The sequence below is a fragment of the Parasteatoda tepidariorum genome, chromosome 3 (assembly GCF_043381705.1).
Source record: "Parasteatoda tepidariorum isolate YZ-2023 chromosome 3, CAS_Ptep_4.0, whole genome shotgun sequence".
NCBI classification, from domain to species: Eukaryota; Metazoa; Arthropoda; class Arachnida; order Araneae; family Theridiidae; genus Parasteatoda; species Parasteatoda tepidariorum.
Genome location: NC_092206.1, coordinates 13450282 through 13474382, shown reverse-complemented (window position 1 = coordinate 13474382; position 24101 = coordinate 13450282). Strand labels below are relative to the sequence as shown.

At 25.7% G+C, this 24101-nt stretch overlaps 2 protein-coding genes across 2 annotated transcripts in view; one reads left to right on the top strand and one right to left on the bottom strand.

Moving 5' to 3' along the window:
* Positions 1–497: 497 nt before the first annotated feature.
* LOC107441927 (NIF3-like protein 1) lies at positions 498–11956 on the bottom strand. The gene is made up of 6 exons (XM_016055344.3): positions 11627–11956; positions 9907–10153; positions 7803–7941; positions 5189–5309; positions 3765–3897; positions 498–842 (listed from the first exon to the last, which is right to left on the bottom strand). Exons 1-6 carry the CDS (start codon positions 11897–11899, stop codon positions 577–579), a joined length of 1179 nt encoding a protein of 392 aa, XP_015910830.2. The 5' UTR covers positions 11900–11956; the 3' UTR covers positions 498–576.
* Positions 11957–12030: 74 nt separating this feature from the next.
* LOC107441919 (RIO kinase 2) overlaps positions 12031–24101 on the top strand; it is a 16526-nt gene continuing 4455 nt past the window's right edge. The window contains exons 1-8 of the mRNA XM_043047204.2: positions 12031–12360; positions 15233–15374; positions 16569–16682; positions 18148–18202; positions 19853–19973; positions 20152–20240; positions 21318–21509; positions 23459–23551. Of these exons, the coding sequence (XP_042903138.1) occupies positions 12295–12360; positions 15233–15374; positions 16569–16682; positions 18148–18202; positions 19853–19973; positions 20152–20240; positions 21318–21509; positions 23459–23551 (872 nt within the window). The 5' untranslated portion in view covers positions 12031–12294. The remainder of the gene's footprint in view (positions 12361–15232; positions 15375–16568; positions 16683–18147; positions 18203–19852; positions 19974–20151; positions 20241–21317; positions 21510–23458; positions 23552–24101) is intronic.

The window sequence follows — 24101 nt, the reverse complement described above, 5'->3', positions numbered from 1 at the left end:
TAAACAAATATTGTTTCAAAAAAATTAATATTGTATAAAGAAAAGAGACTTCAATTTTAAAAATATACTTAGATTGTTGATACTTTTAAAAACTAAGCTCACATTTAACTTAAATATTAAAAGTAATGTTCTTTTAACAAATATAATGATAACAGATTGTTAGAATAGAGTTTTTAAGCTTTTTAATAAAAGTAAAGTGCAATATTGGGATTGATTTGAAATCTTGTGACCATTATTATGTAACAAAAGCTTTAAAAAAATAACAATAAAAAATTATTTTACGTATCATAATTATTATACATATTATAATTATTATATATATTATAATTTTCTGACTGTTTTAATAATAACCATTAATGCGAGATTTTTTTATCCTTGTTACACCATTACCTTATCTAATAAGATGGGAACTGATTTCTAGGCATTTAGTAAAATGTAGGCTAAATATGAATTACTGTTAAAAGGTTAAAATTAGCACAAAATGACACTCAAAGAGATTAATTAGAATAGTTTTATTATTCCCCAATGCAAACAAAATATTTGCATTAAATAAATGATTTTTAATGTGACGATCAATCATACAATACATATTGGGTCTCTATCGACTGAGGAAATATTTAATTTTATATTTCTTAACTGAGGCTGTAGCAAATCAGCTAAATTTTTCAAATATCCTCTTTCACTGTTAGAATGTTCAACTAAAATTATGCTGGTATTGTTATGTATAGCATGTAACACTTCGTGGTGAGACATTTCACCAGTAAAATAAAGATCTGCAGTTACATCCTTCAACACACTTGCACCAGATCCAGCACAGACAGCTATAGTTTCTATTTCAGTATCTAAAAATATGCAATTATATACAATATTAACATAACAAAATAATTGAACAGTTAAACATAAAAAAATTTATAATAAAATACAGATTAGAATGACGGATTTCAAAAATTTATAACGGAAGAACAGTTAAGGTTAACATTACAATTTTTTTGAAGTATTTTAACATGGAAACATTGAGTAACAATATAAATTGTTTTTTTTCCTTTGTAATGCTTTCATTTTTGTATGACATCAGAGATAAAAATTACAAAAATTCTCATGACTGAAAGTAAATAAAATATGCATTTGATTGAAAAAAATAAGTTATCACAAAAGAAATAGCTTTTGAACTTAATTGATACTGTAAATATAAATCATGGACATTTGGCCAATTATTAGCTATACCAATTAAATTTCTTAAATATAATATTTTCCCTTTTTAAAAAAATATAAAAACTAAAAAAAAAGGTTTCTTTTTTTAATTTTAGAACTGCAAATACTTATTATAGTTCTTGCATACTTAATTTTTAAAAAATTTATTGTTTATTTTGAGTCGGTAAACGATATTTTTAAAACACACTTATTTCGATAAGATGTAAATGTAAACAATTTAAGACCTTGAATGTTGTTTTAAATTTATCCATTTTATAACACATGAAATCAAATGTCAAACATATTCCTTAAAGCATTTAATTGAGCATGCAGCTGTATTTAATTGTTTAACGATGTCAAAGATATTTCAATTGACGTTTTTTAACAACCAAAATGATGAGGTAATGTAAGGATAATTACTAAGCTCTTTTATTTTTCAAGTTTAATGTATATGAAACACAACATTCATAATATGTTTGTAACATTTATAAGGTTATGAAGTTTAACATTTATAATTTATGAAGATAAAACTGTTTTTATAATATTTATTAGAAAAATAAAAATGTAGTAAACAGATTTCAGAAATTTTAACTTTTTGTGCAGCCACTTGAGACTAAAAGTAAAAAAAAACACTGCTTTAAATACACTTTTATTGTACCAATACAGAGTTATTTTTTTCTGAATCAGATATTTTTTTTCAAAACCCTTTAACCCATTTAGTTTATAAGTAAATTTGTACAAAAATCTCTTTGCTAAACTCAGCATTGACATTAAATAATTTGTGGGAAAACCAGTTTTCTGAACAAGAAAACAAATAGATTGTATTACAAATTAAATTTAAAATTGACAGCTAAAGTGTTCATTTTTTTATTGGAATATGAGACACGGGCAATGCATTTTATTCAATGCTTTTAACATAGTTAAAACAAGTGTTCTAAAAGTAAACACTCTAAAAAAAATTCATGAAACACTAATTCAATCTATATAAATCTATGTGCAGAGAAACAGAAAAAAAATTCTAAGGTATATCAGAAACTCGTTTAGAAACACCTCTTAAGCTGATATAATGAAGATATTGATAGTTAAATGGTGATAAAAAATAATTTTTATGGCATCAATAAAGCCTATTTTTGATAGTTCAATAATCATAACACAAACTTTACAATTTGACTTCACAATGAAAAGGATTTTACAGTTTATGATAAATAATTTGAAAGATTGAAATACTTAAATTTGTAATACAGAGATGAGAGTAGTTTGAAAGTAAAAGAGAAAATTCAAGAAAATATATATATGTACAGTAGGGAATCGATTATCCGGAGCGATCGGGACCATCACTATTCCGGATAACTGATTTTTCCCGTTTTCTGAATCGCTACAAAAAACCGTTTTTTTATTGTTAAACCCAACAGAAACAAAAAAATTTGGAAATAATCTTAAAAAGAAGAAAAAAAGATAAAGTAATACACTAATGATTATTTCCAAAATGATGGTAAGGTAAACATCTTTCAAAAAAGAAAGAAAAATCCTAAAATCTTATGAGGAAAAATATTTTTTTGAAAATGGCGGGAAAATGTATTGACTTTCGTTCCGGTTTTTTGGTTTTCCGGTTTTCTGAATTCCGGATAACGAGTTCTGCACTGTATATATATATATATAAAAATTTGATAAAAAAAGTGCAATTTTTAAACTTGTAAACCATGTGATTATAAATCCCGATGATTAATTTTAAAATTGCATGAATATATAAATATGAATCACATGCATGATTTTAAATTAAGAGAATATGAATCCCGAAATGAGGCTTTTAAATCACGTGAATATGAAACTCTATATCGAATTTAAAAAATGCGATAATACAAATCATGATGTGTAATTTTTAGATCACGTAAATACGAATCAAGATGAGTAATTTTTAAAAAGCGCGAATACGAATCCCACTGTCTAATTTTTAAAGCAAGTAAAAATAGGAAAATCGATGTTTGATATTACAACCACAAAAACGAATCACAACATTGGATTTTAAGCTCGCGTGAATACGAATCGCTACATAGGGTTTTAAAAGCGGGTAATTACAAATCGCGATTTCGGATTTTTAAAAAAATCTCGTAAATAAGAATCGCGATGTACGACATTTAAATCACCTAATTAAGAATCGCAAGGTTCAACTTTTAAATCAGGTAAATGCAAAAATCAATGTTTGAGGGAGGAATGAGGACTTCAGTACTTTCGCTTCGCGTAAAATTTAATTCCTCATAAAATATTTTAACTTGTGCAAAAAAAAATTTCAGCGGAAATTAGCTGGAAAAATCTGAAAAAAAGCGTAAATCCGCGGAAGAATCACACTCCTGGTAATAGGTTTTAAATTTTGGAATGGTAAAAATACAGTCCAGAATATCAATGTATCTGTAGTTAAAGCCCATAAAACGTTAATAACTTATGTTCAATAGTAAATTTTTCCATAAATTACTGAAAGTTCAAAAAATAAAAACATTTTAATAAATGTATTATAAAATATAATAAACAACAAATATAATAATGAAAAAATAAAGTATAATAATGAATGAATGTACCTAACGAATGTTTCACACCGAGCGAAAATCTAACATGAGCTAGATTCAAATAATTTTTCACCAGATCTATGCAATCCTTCAATTTTAATGAATGCTTCAGTTTAGCCACTCTTCCAACACCCTTGATTGAATTCTTAAAAGAAATAAAACAGAGTGTTAACGACACAATTATAATTTTTTACTCTAGATTTTTATAATTTATTGTTTGCTTTTAAAATGATAGCCTCTTAAGAACTATAATCTCAATGCATCTCGAGCACTCTATTTAATCATTTTTGTTTTAAATATTCCACTAAAAGAAGTCTTTCTTAACAAAAACATCACAAAAATATGTGATTACAAGAATTACAGGATATTGATTACTGCAAAAAAGTAATATAATAACGATAATGCGTAGTATGACATGATAATGCATCTATTTAATCTTTTTTTTAATTTCGCTAACAAACTCTTTCACAACAAATAATCACAAAAATTTACAATTACCATAATTACTTAAGTTTGATTATTGCAAAATACAAGTAACATAATAATGATACTGAGTAGCATTGCATGCTAATTAATCAAGCGATTTTATTTACTGATTGAAGAAAACTAGCAAAAATTTTTTTTCAAAATTGTTTCAAACAATCATGTAATCACATAAAACTAAAAGCAATCAATAACACAATGTCATTCATGTGAGGTTGCATAAAATTTTCAAATTTATAATAATAGTGTCTAGATTACTCGCATCATTAATCATCAAAATTAAATCTTTTCATATCAATGTTAATATTTTTGTGGTATACTATACAAAAATACAATAGCTTAAAATTATGTATTCTTAGATTTAGAATTGCCTAAATTTATCAGTTACAGTTTGAATACTATTTAAGATTAATCTCCGAAATAATTTATCAGAAGTGGTTTTTTGATCGCTTTTATAATTAGAAAATTTTTTTATTTGTAGACTTTTTATACTAGCTTTCAAACTGTAAGAAACATAAGGTGAATCAAAATTTACTTTTTGATTAGATAGAATCATACTTATTAAACCTATGATTTCAACAACTTATGATGTAAATTAGGAATTTAACTTCATGTTTTTAATCATTTTTGTTTTAATAAGTAATTTATATTTTCAGATCTAATTAAGGTCCATTTTTTGCAATTTTAATTTTCAAAATAAAATTATACATTCCTTTAAAAAAAGGATAATTCTTTCACTAGTCGAACTAGTAGCTAGTTATTTATGAGAATACCTGTAGAGCATTTATAATTATCAGAAATCTTGCTGAAAAATGTTGCATTCTTTTTTAAATTTTTTAGATGTAACTCTGCTCGTGAGCTTGTCATTATCATATCCATAATATATAGACGTTTAATATTTATAAAATAATTTCATTGCACAAAATATCCAAGCTGTAAAACCTTATACTTACAATCCTTGATGCAGATTTAACAGAAATAAATTCTACTTCATCTTGGCATGAAAGCATTTTAAACGCACGCCAATGAGGTAGGTCGGATGATAGCCTCACAAACTGTGTTTCTTTGTGTTTACTCAAAAGGAAAAAAGAGAAAAACATTAATTAACAGTTTTTATAATAAATGCAAAAGTATTTTAAGATTCTACAATCCTTAAAACTTAGTTTATGTAGTATAAAGTACCATTTGCACGTTTCTCATTCTTACATCATTTTATTGCAGTCCCAGTTTATTCCTAATCTATACAATGATAGTTATTTCATTGCTTTCATAATTAGAAAAAACTTTAATAGTAGATTCTTTACACTAACTTTTAAAAAAGTAACAAACGTAAGAATTGAGTTTGAAAAAAAAAATGGATTAGATAGACTAAAAGGATTAGAATGATTAGATAGAGTAAAAGTAACAATTTAATTTGGAAAATTAAAGTAAAAAAAATAGTATGCATAAAATAAAGAAGCTGACAGACGATTATTTCTGCTAACTTATGAAAAATTATTTATAATACCAATTATAAGTGAACCTAAAAAATTAGGCATATATTTAAATATAAAGCATTAATATTAGGCATATATTTAAATATTATTAGAATAAGGAAAGTAACATAACTCTCCTTATTCTAATAATTTCCAATTTATATTTTAAATCAATCAATTAGCCAATATAAAATTTTTGGTAAAAACAAATAGATAGCAGTTACAAATAACAGTAAAAAAAAGTAAATAAATGATAGTATAAACCATATGAAAATATAATTTTCAGTAAGAAAGAATTGCATAACAATTTGCCTTTTATTATGTTTGTATAACGACTGACAAAATAGCAAAACAAATTAAACCATCCAAATAGAAGTTCATATAATAAGTTCAATATAAGTTGAGTAATTCATTTTTAACAATATACTTAAAATTATTTTGTTTAAAAATTAGAATATTACACAAACTTCCTACATAATATGAAAATGTGGTCACATGCAAATAGAGTATGACACCTTTACTGTTCAAACTTGTATAAGGGATGTGTCCCAATAACCACCCTAAGCAGTCATTCTCAAAATCCATATCAGATATGATGACAAAAAATATACATATTATGGATTGCAAATTGATACGTAAGCAAAGAAAACATAAAAATGCTATTAATCTTTTTATATAGCTGGGAAGAATACATAAGAATGTTTTAAGTCAAACACAACATTAGGTTTATTTAACATCAAATGATTAATAAAATTTACAAATATAAAATAAAAAAATGAAAGAAATAAAGTCTAGAAAATGATTTAAGGTAGAATTAGTTTAAAAAAAACGCTTTAAATACTGAATTAAAAACCATAATTTTTCTTGCTCCCCCCCCAGCTCCAAAAAAAAAGACATGAAAACCAGCTTTTTAATTCCCAAGCTTAAACCACAGTTTATTTTTTATTCATAAGTAATAATACAGTGGAATGTGTAATTTTTTTTTTAAATTTTATTTAAACTTAATCACATTTTGTGGAAAATATATGACAAAAATATCAATACAATAGATTTTTTAGAAAATGGGATTTAAAAAAAAAACAGAGCTTTAGGCCCCCCACCTAGGAGGGTTAAATTCATTCAGAACACATCTCAGTAAATTTATACTTGCATTTGTGCATATTTAATATGTGAAATAATTTTTACCAAAGATGAACTTAGGCATACTTAGAACAATGCAAAGCAAGTACAGTATTTGTTTTTAATTTATAATTTGTAAAATCAACTATTTGCTATAATAATTAATCAAAATATTGGTGAGCTGCAGATGTATTAGTTTTATACATAATATTAATGGCAACAAACATGTTTAAATAATCATACAATACAGTTACTTCTGAATAAAGTTAGATTTATTATTATCAATTAAAAATGTGTCTTACTTCAAAGATATTAAACTAAATCCACCAATATTTCTCAAGAGACTCTAAATATTCACATTGTATGATAATTTAAATTCAAATATGGCATTCATATAAACAAAGACTTGCTAAATTTGAATGGCATGAATATTACACTTTTATGAAATTCCAAGTTCTATAACACATACTTATAAATAAAAATAAACTATTCATTTTTCACACTTTAAATTGCTTTAAAACACAATTCAATAGACAAAGATACATAATTAGTGCATTTTTGAGTAGTAAGAGACATTATTTTTATTCCTGAGAAATATTAAAACATTCGGACCAATAAATCATAATTAAAATTTTTATGTATCTATATTTTATAAAGTAATTATTTATTAAAATAATTAACAGTAATATTGACTATGTACAGAGAAGCTGACCAGCATTCCGACAAAACTAAAGTAGTGGTATAGCAAAGTCTATAAAATGATCTTTGATACTCATTGCTTTACCTTTTCAGTTAAATATTCTGAGAACAGAAATCCCAAGAAGAGAGCAAGGATAATGTTCTTTTTTCTTTTTTTTTTTAATAATTGGAAAGGTAAAGTGGTGAGTGGATGCTTAAGCAATCATACGATAAGGTTAAACCATATCATAATAAATTTAGAACATAAAAAAGAATAATAAAAAACATATCTTACTATACTGATATTAAATCAAAACCAAGAAAATTTTTCATGAAGTTGTCTATATTTATGTTGTTTGGTAAAGTAAATTCAAAAATGGTTTTGCTATCTGAAAAGTCTTGCTTGGTTTGAACAGCACAAATATCGCACACATCTGAAATTATAAATTTTTATGAAAAATAATTTATCATGACAAATAATCTTAAAGTTTGTAATTTATCATAACAAATAATCTTAAAGTTTGTAATTTATCATAAGAAATATTATAAAAGTAACACTAAATTTATTAACGGCCAGTTTGTTTTTTAATAAAATTCCAAATTACATTATTTTGTTATTTAATCAGAAATTACAAAATTTACTTAAATATGTTTCTTAACAAAATGTATAAAATTTATATTGTGCATTTCTATTACTATTCTATAATTAGAAAAAAAGTTATGTAAAAAAGGGGAAAATGTATAGTTTTATATAAAACAGAAAAATGTAAATCTATTATACTACTAAATAACAAAACTTATCCTTGCCTTAATATACTATTTCAATTGTATGTTTATATTATACAATACATGTTTTTGGTTCAGGATTTAAACCTTAAGCAATTTTAGATCAAAACTTTTAATAAATAAAAGATCTTTTAAAACAGTTGATTAATTTATGAAATAATTTATGAAATAATTTATAATGAATCTAATTTTATTTATAATGAATCTAATTTTATTTATAATGAATCTAATTTTATTTATAATAAAATAATTTTATTTTATTAATAATTAACAAATTTATAATAAGCAGGAAAGTTTTAATCGAAAAAGTATGTAACAAAAATATTTATGATGCATTTGAAAGATGAATTAACACATTTTTATATTAAAAATATTTAGAAATTCTGGTTTGAACATACTTTTTTTCTTAGCACAAACAAATTTCCAACATAATTCCAACATAACAGATTTCTGTTCATTTTCTGTAAAAGCAGGTGAATACAGAAATGCATGACAACCTGACAACACAAAGTTTTACCATTTTCTTCACCTGATGCATAAACATTGAACATGCTCACTGAGGTATTTTTCCTAAACTGAAATTCTCATTTTCTTTTTCATTATCATGAGTTACTGGTTTTAATCTCAAAATAAAAGCACTTATAGATTTTTTTAAATGTCAGTAGAATTTCTGTACGAAAAATAAGGATGAATCTGTGAGATTCAGAATTGTTCTAAGCGGGTATTTAACATTTTAAGAATAGCAAGTGTAATGAGACTGTTAAAATCAAATGATACATAAAGAAAAACATTAAAAGTAATAGAATGATGGATCGAGATCCGGCTATGCAGTTTTGAACGTTGGAAATTTTAGATTCTTACAGATAATAGAGAATGTAGAAGATTAAAGATTAATAATTAATAGTTAATTCAAATAATTGAGTTCATACAAGTCTATCTAAGTCAAATAATTCTAGTTTATTCAAATAATCAAGTTTTTAGATTTATGCTTTTTGTTATGAATAATTTTGATAAACAATTTTTTATCTCATTAATCACAGTCATAGCCAATTTTTATTTTAGAAGGTCTTTAATTTATAATTTCAATTCTTCTAGAAAACTTTGAATCAATTATGTTCCTTACTATTTTATAGTTTACATTATGGAAATAAAAATTAGGATAATATTTTAAAATCAATTTAGTTTCAAAAGCATAATCATTTTTCGATAATTATTAACCATTTTATAATCATCATATTTATCATTTTTTCATGCAACATAATCTAAGAAATCAATAAGGAAAAAAATGATAAAAAAAATATAAAAAACAGATAAAAATATGGATAACTTTGTCAAAATACATCATACTATTGATAGAATAATTTAAAAGATTATCTCTGCTGTTTTGAATTTAAAGGTTTCTAATATCAAATATCAAAAACATTATACAATCATGATTCAATATTTAATACAAAGGCTTCCTTCAAAAAACTGTACCTTAGAAAGCTATTTCTCATTCCTTAGGTTTCATATCGAACTTTGGTTGTATGTATAGACTTCAAAAATCAAAGCACATCCAAATAAAAAACAAATAATAAAACTCATTTTAGTTAAGTTTTTAAGTTTTCACTTACCAAAACACTTAAGAAGCCAATCATTAACACCACCATCAACTATGTCACAAACTGTGTGAGGAGAATACACAGCAATAGAATTTTTTATGCATTTCATAACAATTCGATCTTTCCAATTGTCTGATACAAGCTTCGGTAAAGGACTGAAAATTGGAGGATGGTAAGCAATAATCATATTTGCCCTTTGGCTAACGGCTTCATCCAGAACTTTTTCAGTCAAATCAATTGTAAAAAATATGGAAGATACCTGAATAAAAAGTAAAATCAAATTAGATGTAAGACAGAGTAAAAGAAAATATAAGATGGGTGTAGAAGTTTATGCCAGATATGAAACCAAGCTAAGTGCATGTTAGTTCAGTAAAATTAATATTTATTAATTATGTATTCTTTATTATTTTATCTAGCATCATTTCCTAAGATTTTTGTAAGAACTGTAATGGTTTCTTATTGAAGTAAGTTGTAAAGGAATAACTCTTATTAAATTATACTTGGTCTAGTGTTAACATGACACAGGATGTTTTTTTGATCAGAACTATAGCCACGAGATGCAGGTATGAGGGTTAATACCCTTTCCCACCACCAAATCAAAATAGTTGACAGAAAAATTCTTTTGTGTATAACGGTATTTTTTATTATAATAATTTTCCAAATTATTATAAATCAAAGCTGACTAACTATTTCTTTTAATATGGGGATATCTTTAAAGCAGAATACATTCTTAATAATTGAGAAAACTTAGGTTACTGTTGAGACTTGCAAGGGTAGTCTCAAAGTAACCATAGTTTTGAGTTTTGTAACATCCTAAAAAAAAATTATCCAAGTAATTAAAAAAAAAAAATTGGTGAGGAGATTTCTGTACCGTGATCTGTGGCAGAATAATCGCCAAGTCTGGGCAACTTCTGGGCAGTGGCCTGCAAGAAACTAAAAAAAATATCATAGAAAGGGACCAACTTGAAAGGTTTAACTCGTAGCCACCCCTGGGCAAACATCAACAGATTTTTTTTTTTAAAAAATGTGCAAGTTTAAAATCTATTTGGCACCTGGGCGATTGTAGTTGGCACGTCAGATCAAGATACGAAAATATCCCCAATTTTTTTTTTTGAAAATATCTCTAAGGAAAATTTTTTTACAATTTAAGTAATTATTAAAAAAAAAGTTTGTCAGAAAATACAAATGAAAAAACTTATTAAATAAATTTAAAAAAGAAACTTTGCACAGACTTTCACTTTTTTAAAAACTTTTATATGAAGCATGCAAAACTTTTTATTTGAATGTTTCATTAATTTTAAAGGACAGTGGTTGTAAACATTATCAACACGAAATTTTCAAGAAGTATACGTTTGTGATTGCAATAAAAAATTGTCCAATTAATAACATGGGAAGAGAAAATAACTTTGACAATGTTTAAAGTCAAACATTTTTATCAGAAACTCATTTTGAAAGATATTAGGCTTTCTTGGCTAGTAGTGGCTATGTAATGTTCCCCTACCTCAGAAAGGCAATATATATTTTACGTAAACTTTTTTTACATTAAATATCCAAAAAAGATCCGTTTGGCAAATTGGCGATTTCAGCTGGCTTGAAGTAAGAGAATAAAAAATATTTTATTACTAAACTCTTAAACCGTTCTCATCAGGAAGTATCTATCTTTCACAATATAAACCAGTTTAATAAAACAATGAAACATTAGTAAAATCTAAATTTAATTATAAAACCTTGCCTCAATATTATCATCTGGTTTGATAAGTAATCCAGTTTTATCCCATTTCTCAGCTAATTCGGGGGGTAAATTACTTTCAATAATTTTAATTACAGATTTTATATCCATAATACTTCGATAATATTCTACGTTTTTACCATATACTATATTACTTAATGATAACAAAGCTGTCTGCTTAGACAGAAAAGACTTATTGCTAATTGATTTGGGAAAAAGAGAAAAATATCTTTGATTTAAAACTTTTAATAATTTTAAGTTCAACAGTTTTCTCATAATCAATTGTTTACGCTTGGGTAAAAGTGACTCTTTTTAATTTAAACTCGTCTTTTTAATTTGGCTTATAGCTTAAATAGACGAACAAAGATTTTTTCATACAAGTTTCCAGAACTTTATAATACAGAAATAAACCACTTTATACTATGTGTTTTAAAAATGGCTTGACAAATGTGCACTTAAAAACATCGAAGCAATTGTCGTTCGTTTAATCTTGAAAGTTGAGTAAAGAGTAGTATAAAAAGCAAAGTTTAAACGTTGAAAACATTCAGTGCTTCTTTTTGACAATTCTCTTAATTAAACCATGCCCAATGTAAACACGTTTTCCAAAGTTGGGAAAGTAATATTATTTGTTTTTAATTAATTATTATAATCATAGCTTAGTACTTAGTAAAATGGGGAAGTTAAACGTTACGATATTTAGATATTTGTCCTATGAAGAATTTAGGGCTTTAACTGCGGTAAGTGAAGCTCATTTACGTAATAATTTTATGAACATTTATTTCTGATGAAACTAATTTAAAAGCAAAATTTAATTATTTAAGTTGTAGTTCTAACATATTTAAGTATTTGTTTTACTGATTTATAAGTTTTTATTTCTTTTTAATTTGTATAGTGATCCACTAAAAACAAATTTAGTCGTGACATATAAGACACATAACAAACATATTTTGTTGCAATGAGAGAAACATCACACAAAGTAGTGTCCTTTTTTATGTATCAATATTGTCTTTCCGTCCCGCTAATAAGTGTTTCAATTAAAATCTCTTCTCCAAATTTACTTTCATTTTGCAATAGTACCTTTTCTTAAGTTTTCAACTGCTTATCCAATTAATTGCTTACTACATTATTAAGAGATAGATTAACGCATTGCATGTCTCTTTATTACTTATTAATTCATAAATGGTTGGTTGTTATGTAGTTAAGTGAAGCTGTGATAATTGTCTTCTACATGACATCTAAAACATACTCTAAACTTGTGTAACAATACTAATATTGTGCAAAAAGTTATAAATAATTTTAATCAATGGATAATAATAACTAAATTAACTAATTTTAAACAAAACCAGTGATTAAAAGAACACAATATATTTCATACATAATTATAAATAAAAAAGAAACCAATAAAATACAATGAATACTTATTAATCAAATTAAATAAAAACATTTTGAAAATTACCAGCAGAAAGGATAGTTGAAAAAAGTGCTAACATATGTATTAAAACCCAGGACAATGCTGGATATAAAATCAACTGAATTTTTAAAGAAAAGAAGAAAAGAAAAGAAAAATTCATGAATAAAAAGAACTTAATCTATTGAGTACAATATTCATTGGGAATGAAAATGAAAAAAGAACTCAAAGCATAGGGGAATGTATTACTTTTAGAAAGAAAAAGCTGTAATCTGCTTTTAGCAATAAATGATTCAATATTTATATTAATGAACAATCCTCTATTTATTTTATAAGGGACGATTTTATATAAATAGCAATTTTTAACGAAAGCAGATGTGATTCTTCCTCTACTATTGTTTAAAAAAAGTCAAAACATGCAAATTATACTGTTTTCTAAAGAATCAGAATTTATTCCATTGAAAAATATTGTTTCATTTATAGATGCCAAATAAATATTACAGACGATTTAAAAAAAATTTGTTCCATTGCTCAAGCGTAAATTACGGTATTGAAAACAGAAGAATTGAATTCCCGAATTTAATAGAGTTTCAAATTCTCTGACCCCTGGTTTTAGGGAAAAAATTGTGTTTTGCCCTGACTTTTTTTTTTTTCGAATCTCGTTTTACCTGACAATTCCTAAGGAGAGCAAACCCATCATTTTACTTCCAGGCGATATTGTTGTTCAATTTCCCCACATTCGCATTCCCGATTTAGGATCCGAGTTTAGAAACAGTTTTAAGAGGATCTGAGTTAAGAAAAAGATTCATGTTTTTTATTTTGTTTTTATTTTTTAAATCTTTTCTTATAAGGATTGGCAAAACTTTGTCGCATTTTTCATTAAATGTTACCATTTCTTTTCCTCTTCTGAATCACTTAATTGATACCAATAATGAAAGTTTATTCGTTTCATTTTGATAAATTATGAATTTTAGTATTTGTAGTCTAGACGAAGCTTGATGGTTCTTAATCTTTTGGCACAGCCAATTATGTTTTGAGTTATAACTTACTAAATTATTTTGATTATTTTTCAAATGATAAAATTCAGCTTAGCCATATTCTTACTTTATTATTGAATTAAAAATAGCTGTGTTTTAATACTCTTCGTTTTGTAATTAATATTTTGTATTTCCAGAGGGATATATATAATTTTTTTTACCTTCTGTTCACTGATATTCGTTAAAGAGTGTGTATCTGTTTCTGAGTGCAGTAAAAATAATCTTCAAGCTATTATTGATGCTTAATTAATTGTTATAATAATTAATATTGGTGTCATGCCTCCATGTTGCGATGGCGCTGTCAGCAAATGTAGATGTTGTAAATAAAGATCGGGAGTTCGCACGTAGCGGCTGGAAAGAAAAGACGTTCTTTTGTTGGTCTAATTATTTATTTGGACAGTATGATATCACAGCACGCTTATCACAATTGGTATTATTTAAAATGCTTAACCTAATGTATCATTATCAGTACAACAACAGCTAATGCTTTTCTTTTAAGAAATTTCCAAACAACTCTCTGAGTGGTAATGAGCTTCCAGTTCTTTACATTTAGGATTCTTAAATTTCCTCTAAGCTGTGCTTATACATTGCTACATGACTTGTCTTCTTTTCCCCTGCATCTTTTCCACTCTTTCTACGGGGATCTAATCATTTAATTCTGAAAATATGAGCAGCCCAGTTTAATATATTGATTGTGATAAATTTAATATATCTGGATGCTTAAAAAATAAATTATAATATTAACACACAAATATTGGTTATTGTGTTAATTAAGATGTTTACTTCTCCCAAAATAAATGAAATAATTTAATATAATTATATCATAATAAAAATTTTATGCCAGAAATTCAGAATTTTAAATAATAAAAAAAAGGCGAAGCTTTCGCTTTGTTAGACATAGTTTTTCTTCTTCATCACCTATTCCTGTAATTTTTCGTACCGTCAACAGCCACTGTAATAATCTTTGTAACAAGAAAAACTGAGCAAAGTTGTGTGTGATAAATTGAATCGACATATTCCATTACAATGATAGACAGAAAGAAAATTATGTTTTGGTGTAGAGTTTTTATTTATAATATTGCTTATAATTTTTAGAACAATACCTATACTCGTGTTAATTTGGCCTTTTTTTTTTTTGTAACTTTTTATTTTATTGTTTTATAGATTGAAATGGGTATGAAAAATCATGAATTAGTTCCTGGAGCTTTGATTGCATCAATTGCTAATTTGAAGCATGGTGGTTGCCATAAGAGATTAATGGAGGTCACAAAAAATGGATTAGCTGCATATGAGAGAGGAAAAAGATGTAAATTATCATTATTTAACTCATTAAATTTATTTGTGTTTATTCTGCGTTGTATTCTAATATTTTTATAGACTTGTTAGTTTTCTAATATCTTAAAGGAAACATACATGAAAATCTTTCTGTATGAAATCTTTAGAATCTTAAAAAATTTAAACCAGATTTAATCTATATTTCATTTCACCTTTTGAAAATATAATTATATTTCTTCAAATGCTAGGTAGAATTTAAATTTATTTATCATAACAATAATAAATTGATGGTAATCATTGATAATAATTACTATCTATTAAATTATTATCATAAATTCTAACCTGAACATACAAGAAATCTAAATGGCAAGTAGCATTTATGGTCAATCATAAAATTAATTACTTACAATTTTAAATTAAGAATTATATAGTAATTATTGTGTCAGCACAAATTTAAATTTTAATGTTTCATTTATACACACACATATATATATACATATAAATAGATAATGAAGAAATATATTTTTATGCTGCATATTTCTATTTTTCGGAAAAATGAAGCAACTGACATCTTTGAGAAATATAAGTTTAAACATTTGGAATGCATTTAATTTATTTTCTTTTGAGTATTTTTTATTGATATTTTACAGTTTCTCTTAGATAAATGAGTGCCCATGGTTTTTTGTTTGATAAAAAATCATGTTGTGACAATTTCAAATTCGACAGCTACCTCACTTGAAAAAACTGTAGACTTAGTTTCCCAAAATGGTTATACAAATTAAGTCAGTCCTGTGTAAAATATGTATGCTGGATTTGCAATAAAAGAATACCCATTTTAAAAAAATTAATAGATCTGAAATGATTAGCAATAAATAGGTAAAATAAAATATCAATAGTAAGAACTGTTAGAATTTCTTACATGATTTTCAAAATCAGGTACAGAAGTTAGTTGCTTTAGAATGACAACTAAAATTAATGTTCAACCATGTATCTTTTGAACAAATTATGTATCTTTTTCATGCTGTGTCTTTCCTCCTTCTCTTCTTAAACAATTTGTCACAATAAGAATGCATAAACAGCAATATTTTGACTATGGAAGCTGTAAAAACTTGCTTTATTTATCAAGATAAGATACTAAAGTTATCTATTACCACTTTTACTTGAATGGTGTTAAATTAAAATTTATAGTCTGAATTTCTAAATGCATATGAAATCCTTATTTTAGATGATGGATACAGGCTAACTAATCCTGGTTATGATTATCTTGCACTTCGTGCTCTTTCTTCAAGAGATGTAATAGCCGCTGTTGGAAATCAGATTGGTACAGGAAAGGAATCTGGTAAGCTTTCTCTATTTTCTATCAATTAAATACTGTCCTCAAAAATGCAGCTCTTAGATCGTCAATGTTCAATCACCTTGTTAAACAGAAAATATTATGAGTGTACAGTAAAATATTAAGTTTTGCTTCTCTTTATGAGTTTAGAAAATGAGTGTTGGCTTGTTTAACTGTGATTTCGAATTCAGAATTGGTTTATAACTTTGAATTGGAATGTGGATTATAACTGTGTTTAGTGTCTGATTAAAAATAGTGTGGTGATTAAAAATGGATTTCAGATTATTCAAAGTAGAATGTAACTACAACTTCAAAATTTAAAAAAATAATCATGAATGAACTTAGCAAGCATATAAAATCTATCAGAGCATCTAAATATGACATTGTTCTTTGTTAATTACCTAGGTAATGATTCAAAAATATGTCTATTTTAAACAGAATTTTATTTGATGGCACCTAATCTTTTAATAAAATTTTTTATCAAAGCAATTACATTAAGTGTCACAATAGATGTTGAAATAATTTCTTCTAATATTTATAGATTTTCTAATTAAAGTACCTTCACTTTTTGTCATATACAAGTTAGTGTACAAGTTCAATCCTGAATTCACTCTTGTTGAAAATAAATTTCGAATTACTATTTATGAAGTTTTGTTTTCCAATGAGAAAAAAAAATTGAATGCAGAAAAAAAAATTTAATAATAATTATTGTAATAACTCAAACTTTTCAGCCCTATATAAGTTAGAATTTATCTATAAAATAAAATAAAATGCTGTGAATGTGATTAATTTTTTTCTTTTTCACTCTCACTTAATCTTTTAATAATATTTTACTTTTCAAAACAATTACATGAAGTGACACAATAGATATTGACATAATTTTTACTAATATTTGAAATTTTCAAGTTAGAGTAACTTTACTTCCTGTTGTAGTATACAGTAACCCTCCATTTTTAAACTTAAAATAGTGGATGCTGGTGCTGTGTATATTTAGTGTACAAGTCCAATCCTAAATTCACTTTTGTTCAAAATAAATTTTAATTAATTATAAAGTTTAGTTTTCCAATAGTATAATTGAATGCAGAAATATTACTTTTAATAATAATTATCAAAATAACTCAAACTTTTAAGCCCTATATAAGTTGGAATTTATTTATAAAATAAATGCTCTGAATGTGAGTAATCTTATGTTTTCTTTATGTTCTTCCTTTTAGAAGGATTTAACTTGAGAACTATCACAACTGTGTAATAGTTTCATTATTTTTTGTATTAGAATTTATCTTTAACATTAACTTTTTAGTAGAAGTAAGTTTTTATCCAAAAATCTACTTATCCAAATGTGTTACCAGTGTATAAATCTACTCCAAAAATTTTGTTGAAATATAAGAGTTCAAAAAATCGACTTATAGACGACTTATACAATTCTCTATCCTTTTATTAATTAATAAATTTTGTTTTACTTTTTTTCTAGACGTATTTGTGGTTACTGACAAAGATGGTAATCAATTGGTTTTGAAACTTCATAGGTATGATATTTATTATAAAAATATTTGCTCGGTTATTTATTTACATGGTTCATATTAGTTATTTTAAGAAATTCTTATATTGGAACTAGAATCTTGTCATGTTAGGACTTCTTTAAAAAACTGAAATTATCAGAAAATTCGGTTTTAACAATAAAATATTGTTTTCTTTAGCCAAAATCTCAAAAAACCCTACAACAAATCTAGAAAATAACCAATATTTAAGATTTACTACTATAATAAGTGGCAAGTGAGGTTTTATTAAATAAATCAAAATTGTTTTGCAATCATTTCTCATAAAAAAATTAATGCAACACCAAACTGATAAATTTTCTTAGACTTGTTAAAATTTTATTATTAGTTTGTCCAAAGTTCTCATTCTTTAGCAAGATTATGTTTCAAATAATATTCTTAATTAAAACTATATTTGTTTGCAATAAAAATATTCAATAGGCTGATAGTCTTGACATATTTTTTTTTTAAAAACAAAGTTAGTTTTGGTGATATTTGTATAAAAAATAATATATTTTTTAAGAAATAATGTTGCGTATTGCTCTAATTTCACCTGAGATTCCGTAAACCTTTTTAGGAAAAAGTTAAAAGGATCATGTTTAAAAATAAATATCTGCGCATTTAATAACATTCATGAGTTTTTATTATTTTTTGTAGTAGGCTTGAAACTAATCTTTATATTAAAGCTTTTGTCTTCGATAAAATGTTTTATCTTCACATATTCTTAAAAACTTATTTTCTTTTGGTAAATATGGCTCTCATAGCTCAGGCATAATTGCAGGGTTTGTAGTTGCCCTGATATTTCTGATTAAAAAATATATATAAATTTATCATGATTTTTAGCTCTTTGTCCTGATTTTTTTGTCTTCAGAAAATCCTATTTACTGAGATGCAGATTTTAAAATAATCTAAAGAATTGAAAGATTTGTAATTTTGATTCATTATCTTTTTGTTTTAATTGATAGTATTTGTTAAAATTTCAAAATTAGATAGTTTAAACTTGGGGGTTGTCCACTAATACAGAAATTAGAAAATACAAACTTTTTGATATTTTTTTTTAAAGCAACAGCATTAAAAAAAAAAAATTTAGTGATCTGAAACTATTACAAGTTGTTTAGTGCTCCATTAATAAAATTATGCTGAAAACTACTAAAACTTTTTGCTCTAAACAAAGTACTACTTAAATTAAAAATGGTTTATTTTATTGCCCTTTTATAATTAAAGTAGCTTTTATTACAAGTAAAAAGAGCAAGTTATATTTTTTATAGTTTTTTGCTTTTTTTAATTGTATCCTGGTATATGTATACTTTTCTTATTAAATATCCTAATTTTATTTGAAAAAAATATTTGTCTTAATTTTTTTTCCTATGCTCAGAACGAGGCCTGTGATTGATTGTTGTTTGATTTTTTTTTTTTTTTTTTTTTTTTTNTTTTTTTTTTTTTTTTGCTCTGAATATGTTATAAACATTTGTGTTAAGTACGTTTCGGCAACTTAAAAATTAGCTTCTCAATTGTCATCACAAATTTAATTGTCTTTTAAATAGTTATAATGTTTGACTTCTACACTGTACTCAAATTTTTGTAACTATTATATTCTTTGTAGTACTTATAGATTTCATATAAAAATAAATTATGTTTCAGGTTAGGCCGAACTTCTTTTCGAAAAATTAAAGAAAAAAGAGACTATCATAAACACAGAAACAGTGCTTCTTGGCTCTATTTGTCTAGATTAGCTGCTGTTAAAGAATTTACTTTTATGCAGGTATTTTATTTTCATCAAGAATATTAGCATAACTTTGTAATTGTTCTAATCTTACTTTAACCTGTTTGTTAAAACGTTGAAATTGAAAAAAAATTTAAGACTGGCTTTATTTTTGTGAATGCATGTAAAATTCGTGCTTATGTGATGAATATTTAAAATGTATTTTTAACTTTTGAAGGCTCTGTTCGACAGAGGTTTTCCAGTACCCAAACCAATTGATTTCAACAGACATTGCGTTGTGATGGAATTAATAAAAGGATTTCCTTTGTAAGTATCACATATTCTTGATTAAAAGGGTATTGATTTTTAAAATGTTGTGTTTTCTTTAAAAATTGCTTGAATTTTGATTTTTAAGAGCAATAGTACTTACAAATTACTAATTAACAAGTTTCATTCGATAAAAATAATATATGTTTCTGTATTTGTTTAGTTAAAATTATAACTGTATAATCAGAATTTATTTTTTGTCTCCTTTTTTGATTAAACTTTGTTGATATTGGTATGTTTTAATATATTTATACTATTTATGATACTTTTTTCTTTAATAATGAATTTATTCATAATTTTTATCAATAAAAACCATTTTGTTATAAAATTGTCTGGTATTTAATAAATTCATTTCAATAAATTTTGGTACCTAATTAGTTTTTAATTAACATGATGGATTAAAAACTACTTCTAGATCAGAAAGCTTTTTAGGGCTACAACTACTTAAAATATAATTTTGTACAAACTTAAATTGTAAACTTTAAAATATTTATGAATTGTAAAAGTTAATGAAAGATTCACACAGTTTCATTTTTAATAGAATTATTACACGATTTCTCATTTGGAAAACAAATATATACTATTGTAATAAACTTGTTTACTAGAAAACTGTACTTAACTGATAAAATCAACTTATATTTTTTTTAACTTTCATTTCTAAATCTGCCTTTTTGAATTTCAATGTTTCAGTTGGATGTTTTCATTGAAGTGAGTTTTAAATAAAATTTATCGAAAAAATTTTCAGACAATAGTATAGCTCTAGTTTATACCTTATTAAAAATTCAATTACATTGACATTTTAGGGTGAGTAGATAACAAATTTTGTACTAGGATATCTATTTACCTAATCTGATATATTTTGTTCACAAGTTGCACATGCTAATTTGCTTTGTTTAAATAAAATAAGAAAAAGTTTTAATTTGCAATAAAAATAAATTGTTATGAAGTCAAACATTAACTTCTTTTAACCTATTGGTGAATATTGTGGGAATTTTTTTCCGCTCGTTTGCCATTTATTTTAATAAAGCAAAAATTTTTTTATTATTAAAAATCTTTCTTTTTTCTATAATATTTCAGATGTCAGATACGTGAAGTTGATGATGTTCCAGCTTTATATGAAGAATTGATGAACCTTATTGTTAATCTTGGAAATCATGGTCTCATTCATAGTGACTTCAACGAGTTCAACATAATGTTGGACCCTAAAGGAAGACCAATACTAATCGATTTTCCTCAAATGGTGTCAACTTCTCATCCTAATGCTGAATGGTAATTTTTTTATAACTTAATTTGAAATACTGTACCCAATTTTTTTTATAAATTTTAATTTTTAAGAAACATAAAGTCGCATTAGAATCACATACATTGTATTTACATACAACTAGTTAAAAGGCTGTTCACCCAAATTCTATAATAAGTTACTCTTTATTGCTTTAGTTTTTAGAGTACTATTGTGATGGCAAGAAAGTGTTTTCTGTTNAGCGGGCACCTGTGGCGAAAACACGGCGATGGAGCAGCATCGCCCACGTCACACAACCACAAACCCTTTTTTAGGGCGGGTCACATTCACACAAAGAGGAAAGGACATAGAACACAGAGAGAGAAAGAAACATCCATGCCCTGACCAGGATTCGAACCCACTGCCAGTGGCTCCGCAGTCAGACATGCTAACCACTCAGCCACCTGGTCGGCGCACTGAAATTATAGTGGATAGTATTGTCTTTTTTTTTTCGTCAGGATTTAAATTTTTTGTTTGGGAAATTTTATAGTTGATACCTTTAGGTTGCTAATGAAACAAATTCCATGTGATTTTGTTAACTGCTGTCGGTTTGAATACAGAGTAAGAAAAGAAAAGTTTGACTTTTTTATTTTCATTAAGGCAAGAAAGTGGCTTATACCTACAAAGAGGTATGTGAAGCTTATGTTAGTGAGTGTTGAGCAGAATGCAAATGTCAGAATTGGTTTTAAAAATTTCATTCTTGAAATTTTTCTCTGAAAGATAACCAACATTTTGGTCAAACTTCTGAAGTTGATAATGACAAAATGAAAACCATAATTTAATAGAATCATCATATTACTGCACGAGAGATTGTAAAACAGTTAAATATATCACATATACATATAAATATTAGAAATTGTATAAGACGTTTTGGACTTTTTTGCTGATAAGAGCCAGAAAATTTATTGGCTAGGGATCATGAAGTTACCACAAAGATAGCAAAAGGTCGTGGAATAAAATAGATTATATTTGGCAGAATAAAGTTCATTTTTTATATTGCAAAGTTTATTCCACATTAAAATATTAAAATTACCTTCTTGCCAAAGTAATAGAATAGATTAAATACACAATATATTGTGTGTTAAACCTAAGCTCACCCTTTTAGTAATTTCACTATTACTCACCAGTCTGTTACAATAACCTAACATAACTATCATGGAGCAATAATCACGACTCTATGAAAACAATCATTAATTATTACCATACGTAAAATTCAATGGTAAATATGGCGTGTAAAAAGCAATTAATATCAGTTAATATTCCCTGTATCTTATTTCATATTTTAGCATTAAAATAACAAAAATTCTATAAGAATTCTATGTTTTTTAGCTTAAACTTTTCAATTACGAGATCAAAATCTAAAAGGTTGTATTTTAGATATTTTTGTTAAGTTTTTTTTTGGTAATGTTACAACCTGTACACTAATGGTTACAATGAAATTCAACCTTGGCTAAACTAACATTCCTCTGCATTTGGATTCTAGAAATAGGGAAAGAATCATTTACTAATTGTTTATTATTATTATTTTATAATGAAATTATTATTTTGTGCCTAAGTAAGTGTTTACCTAACTCTAATGTCATTAAAAGGTTCTTAAATCGAAATAAGGAAGCCCTCATCTTATTCAAAAAACAGCAGTCACTCTTCTTTCTAAATATGGATTGTATTTGATACTAAGTGTTCTAAAATCACAGTCTATATTGTAGATTTTTAGAACCCTTCTTGGGCACTTTGTAATTTTTTTTTTTTTTTTTTTTTTTTTTTTTTTTTTTTTTTTTTTTTTTTNTTTTTTATTATTATTATTATAACAAATGTAATGTTTTTTTACCTCCTTGTGCTTTTTTTTTCCTTGTTGAACAAATGAGAATAAATGCCATCTTGTTTTTACAATTTGATAAACATTATTACCTAAAATTTATTTAAATTATACTTTTTTCAGGTATTTTGATCGAGATGTAACTTGTATAAGGGAATTTTTCAAAAAACGTTTCAACTATGAGAGTGAATTATATCCAACATTTCAGGAAATATCGTAAGTTTAAATAACATTTGTTGCTGCTTCATTTCAATATGTCCTCACACAAATGAAAATTTATTCCAGGGTTCCCGCGGCCTTGAAAAAGTCTTGAAAAGTACTTGAATTTCATTTTGATTTTCAAGGGCCCCTAGAAGTACTTGAAAATGATATTAAATCCTTGAAAATTTCGAAATGACCTTGAAAAGTATCGAAAACTCAGGAAAACAGCCCTATTTCCAGTATTTCTATGTTTAACTTTTTGACGCGCGTAAGTGTGAGAGAATGACTTCCCCGTCTTTCTGATGATGACACTTACGGTTTGATTTTAGGATTTTATGTACGTTTGGCTGATTTTAGGAATTTTAAATATTGGGAACTGTGCTAGATTCTGACAAAATCTCGATTCTTATTCAGGCGATTTTAATATCAATCATCGATCTTCGTATTAGACTTATTTAAAAATTATGTGTTGCAGGGATGAAAGACTTCCACGAAAAAGCGGAAATCCGCTTTTTTCCCCCAATTTTGAAAATTTCCGACCATGTTCCAAAAACTAAAATTTTTG

Excerpts from the sequence above, each read along its gene's own strand:
- LOC107441927 (XM_016055344.3), bottom strand. The coding sequence starts at position 11,899 with ATGAGAAAACTGTTGAACTTAAAATTATTAAAAGTTTTAAATCAAAGA. Across the intron at positions 7,942-9,906 it reads TTGGCTTCTTAAGTGTTTTG|ATGTGTGCGATATTTGTGCT; the intron begins GTAAGTGAAAAC and ends TTATAATTTCAG. Across the intron at positions 3,898-5,188 it reads TTAAATCTGCATCAAGGATT|AATTCAATCAAGGGTGTTGG; the intron begins GTAAGTATAAGG and ends ATTTCTTTTAAG.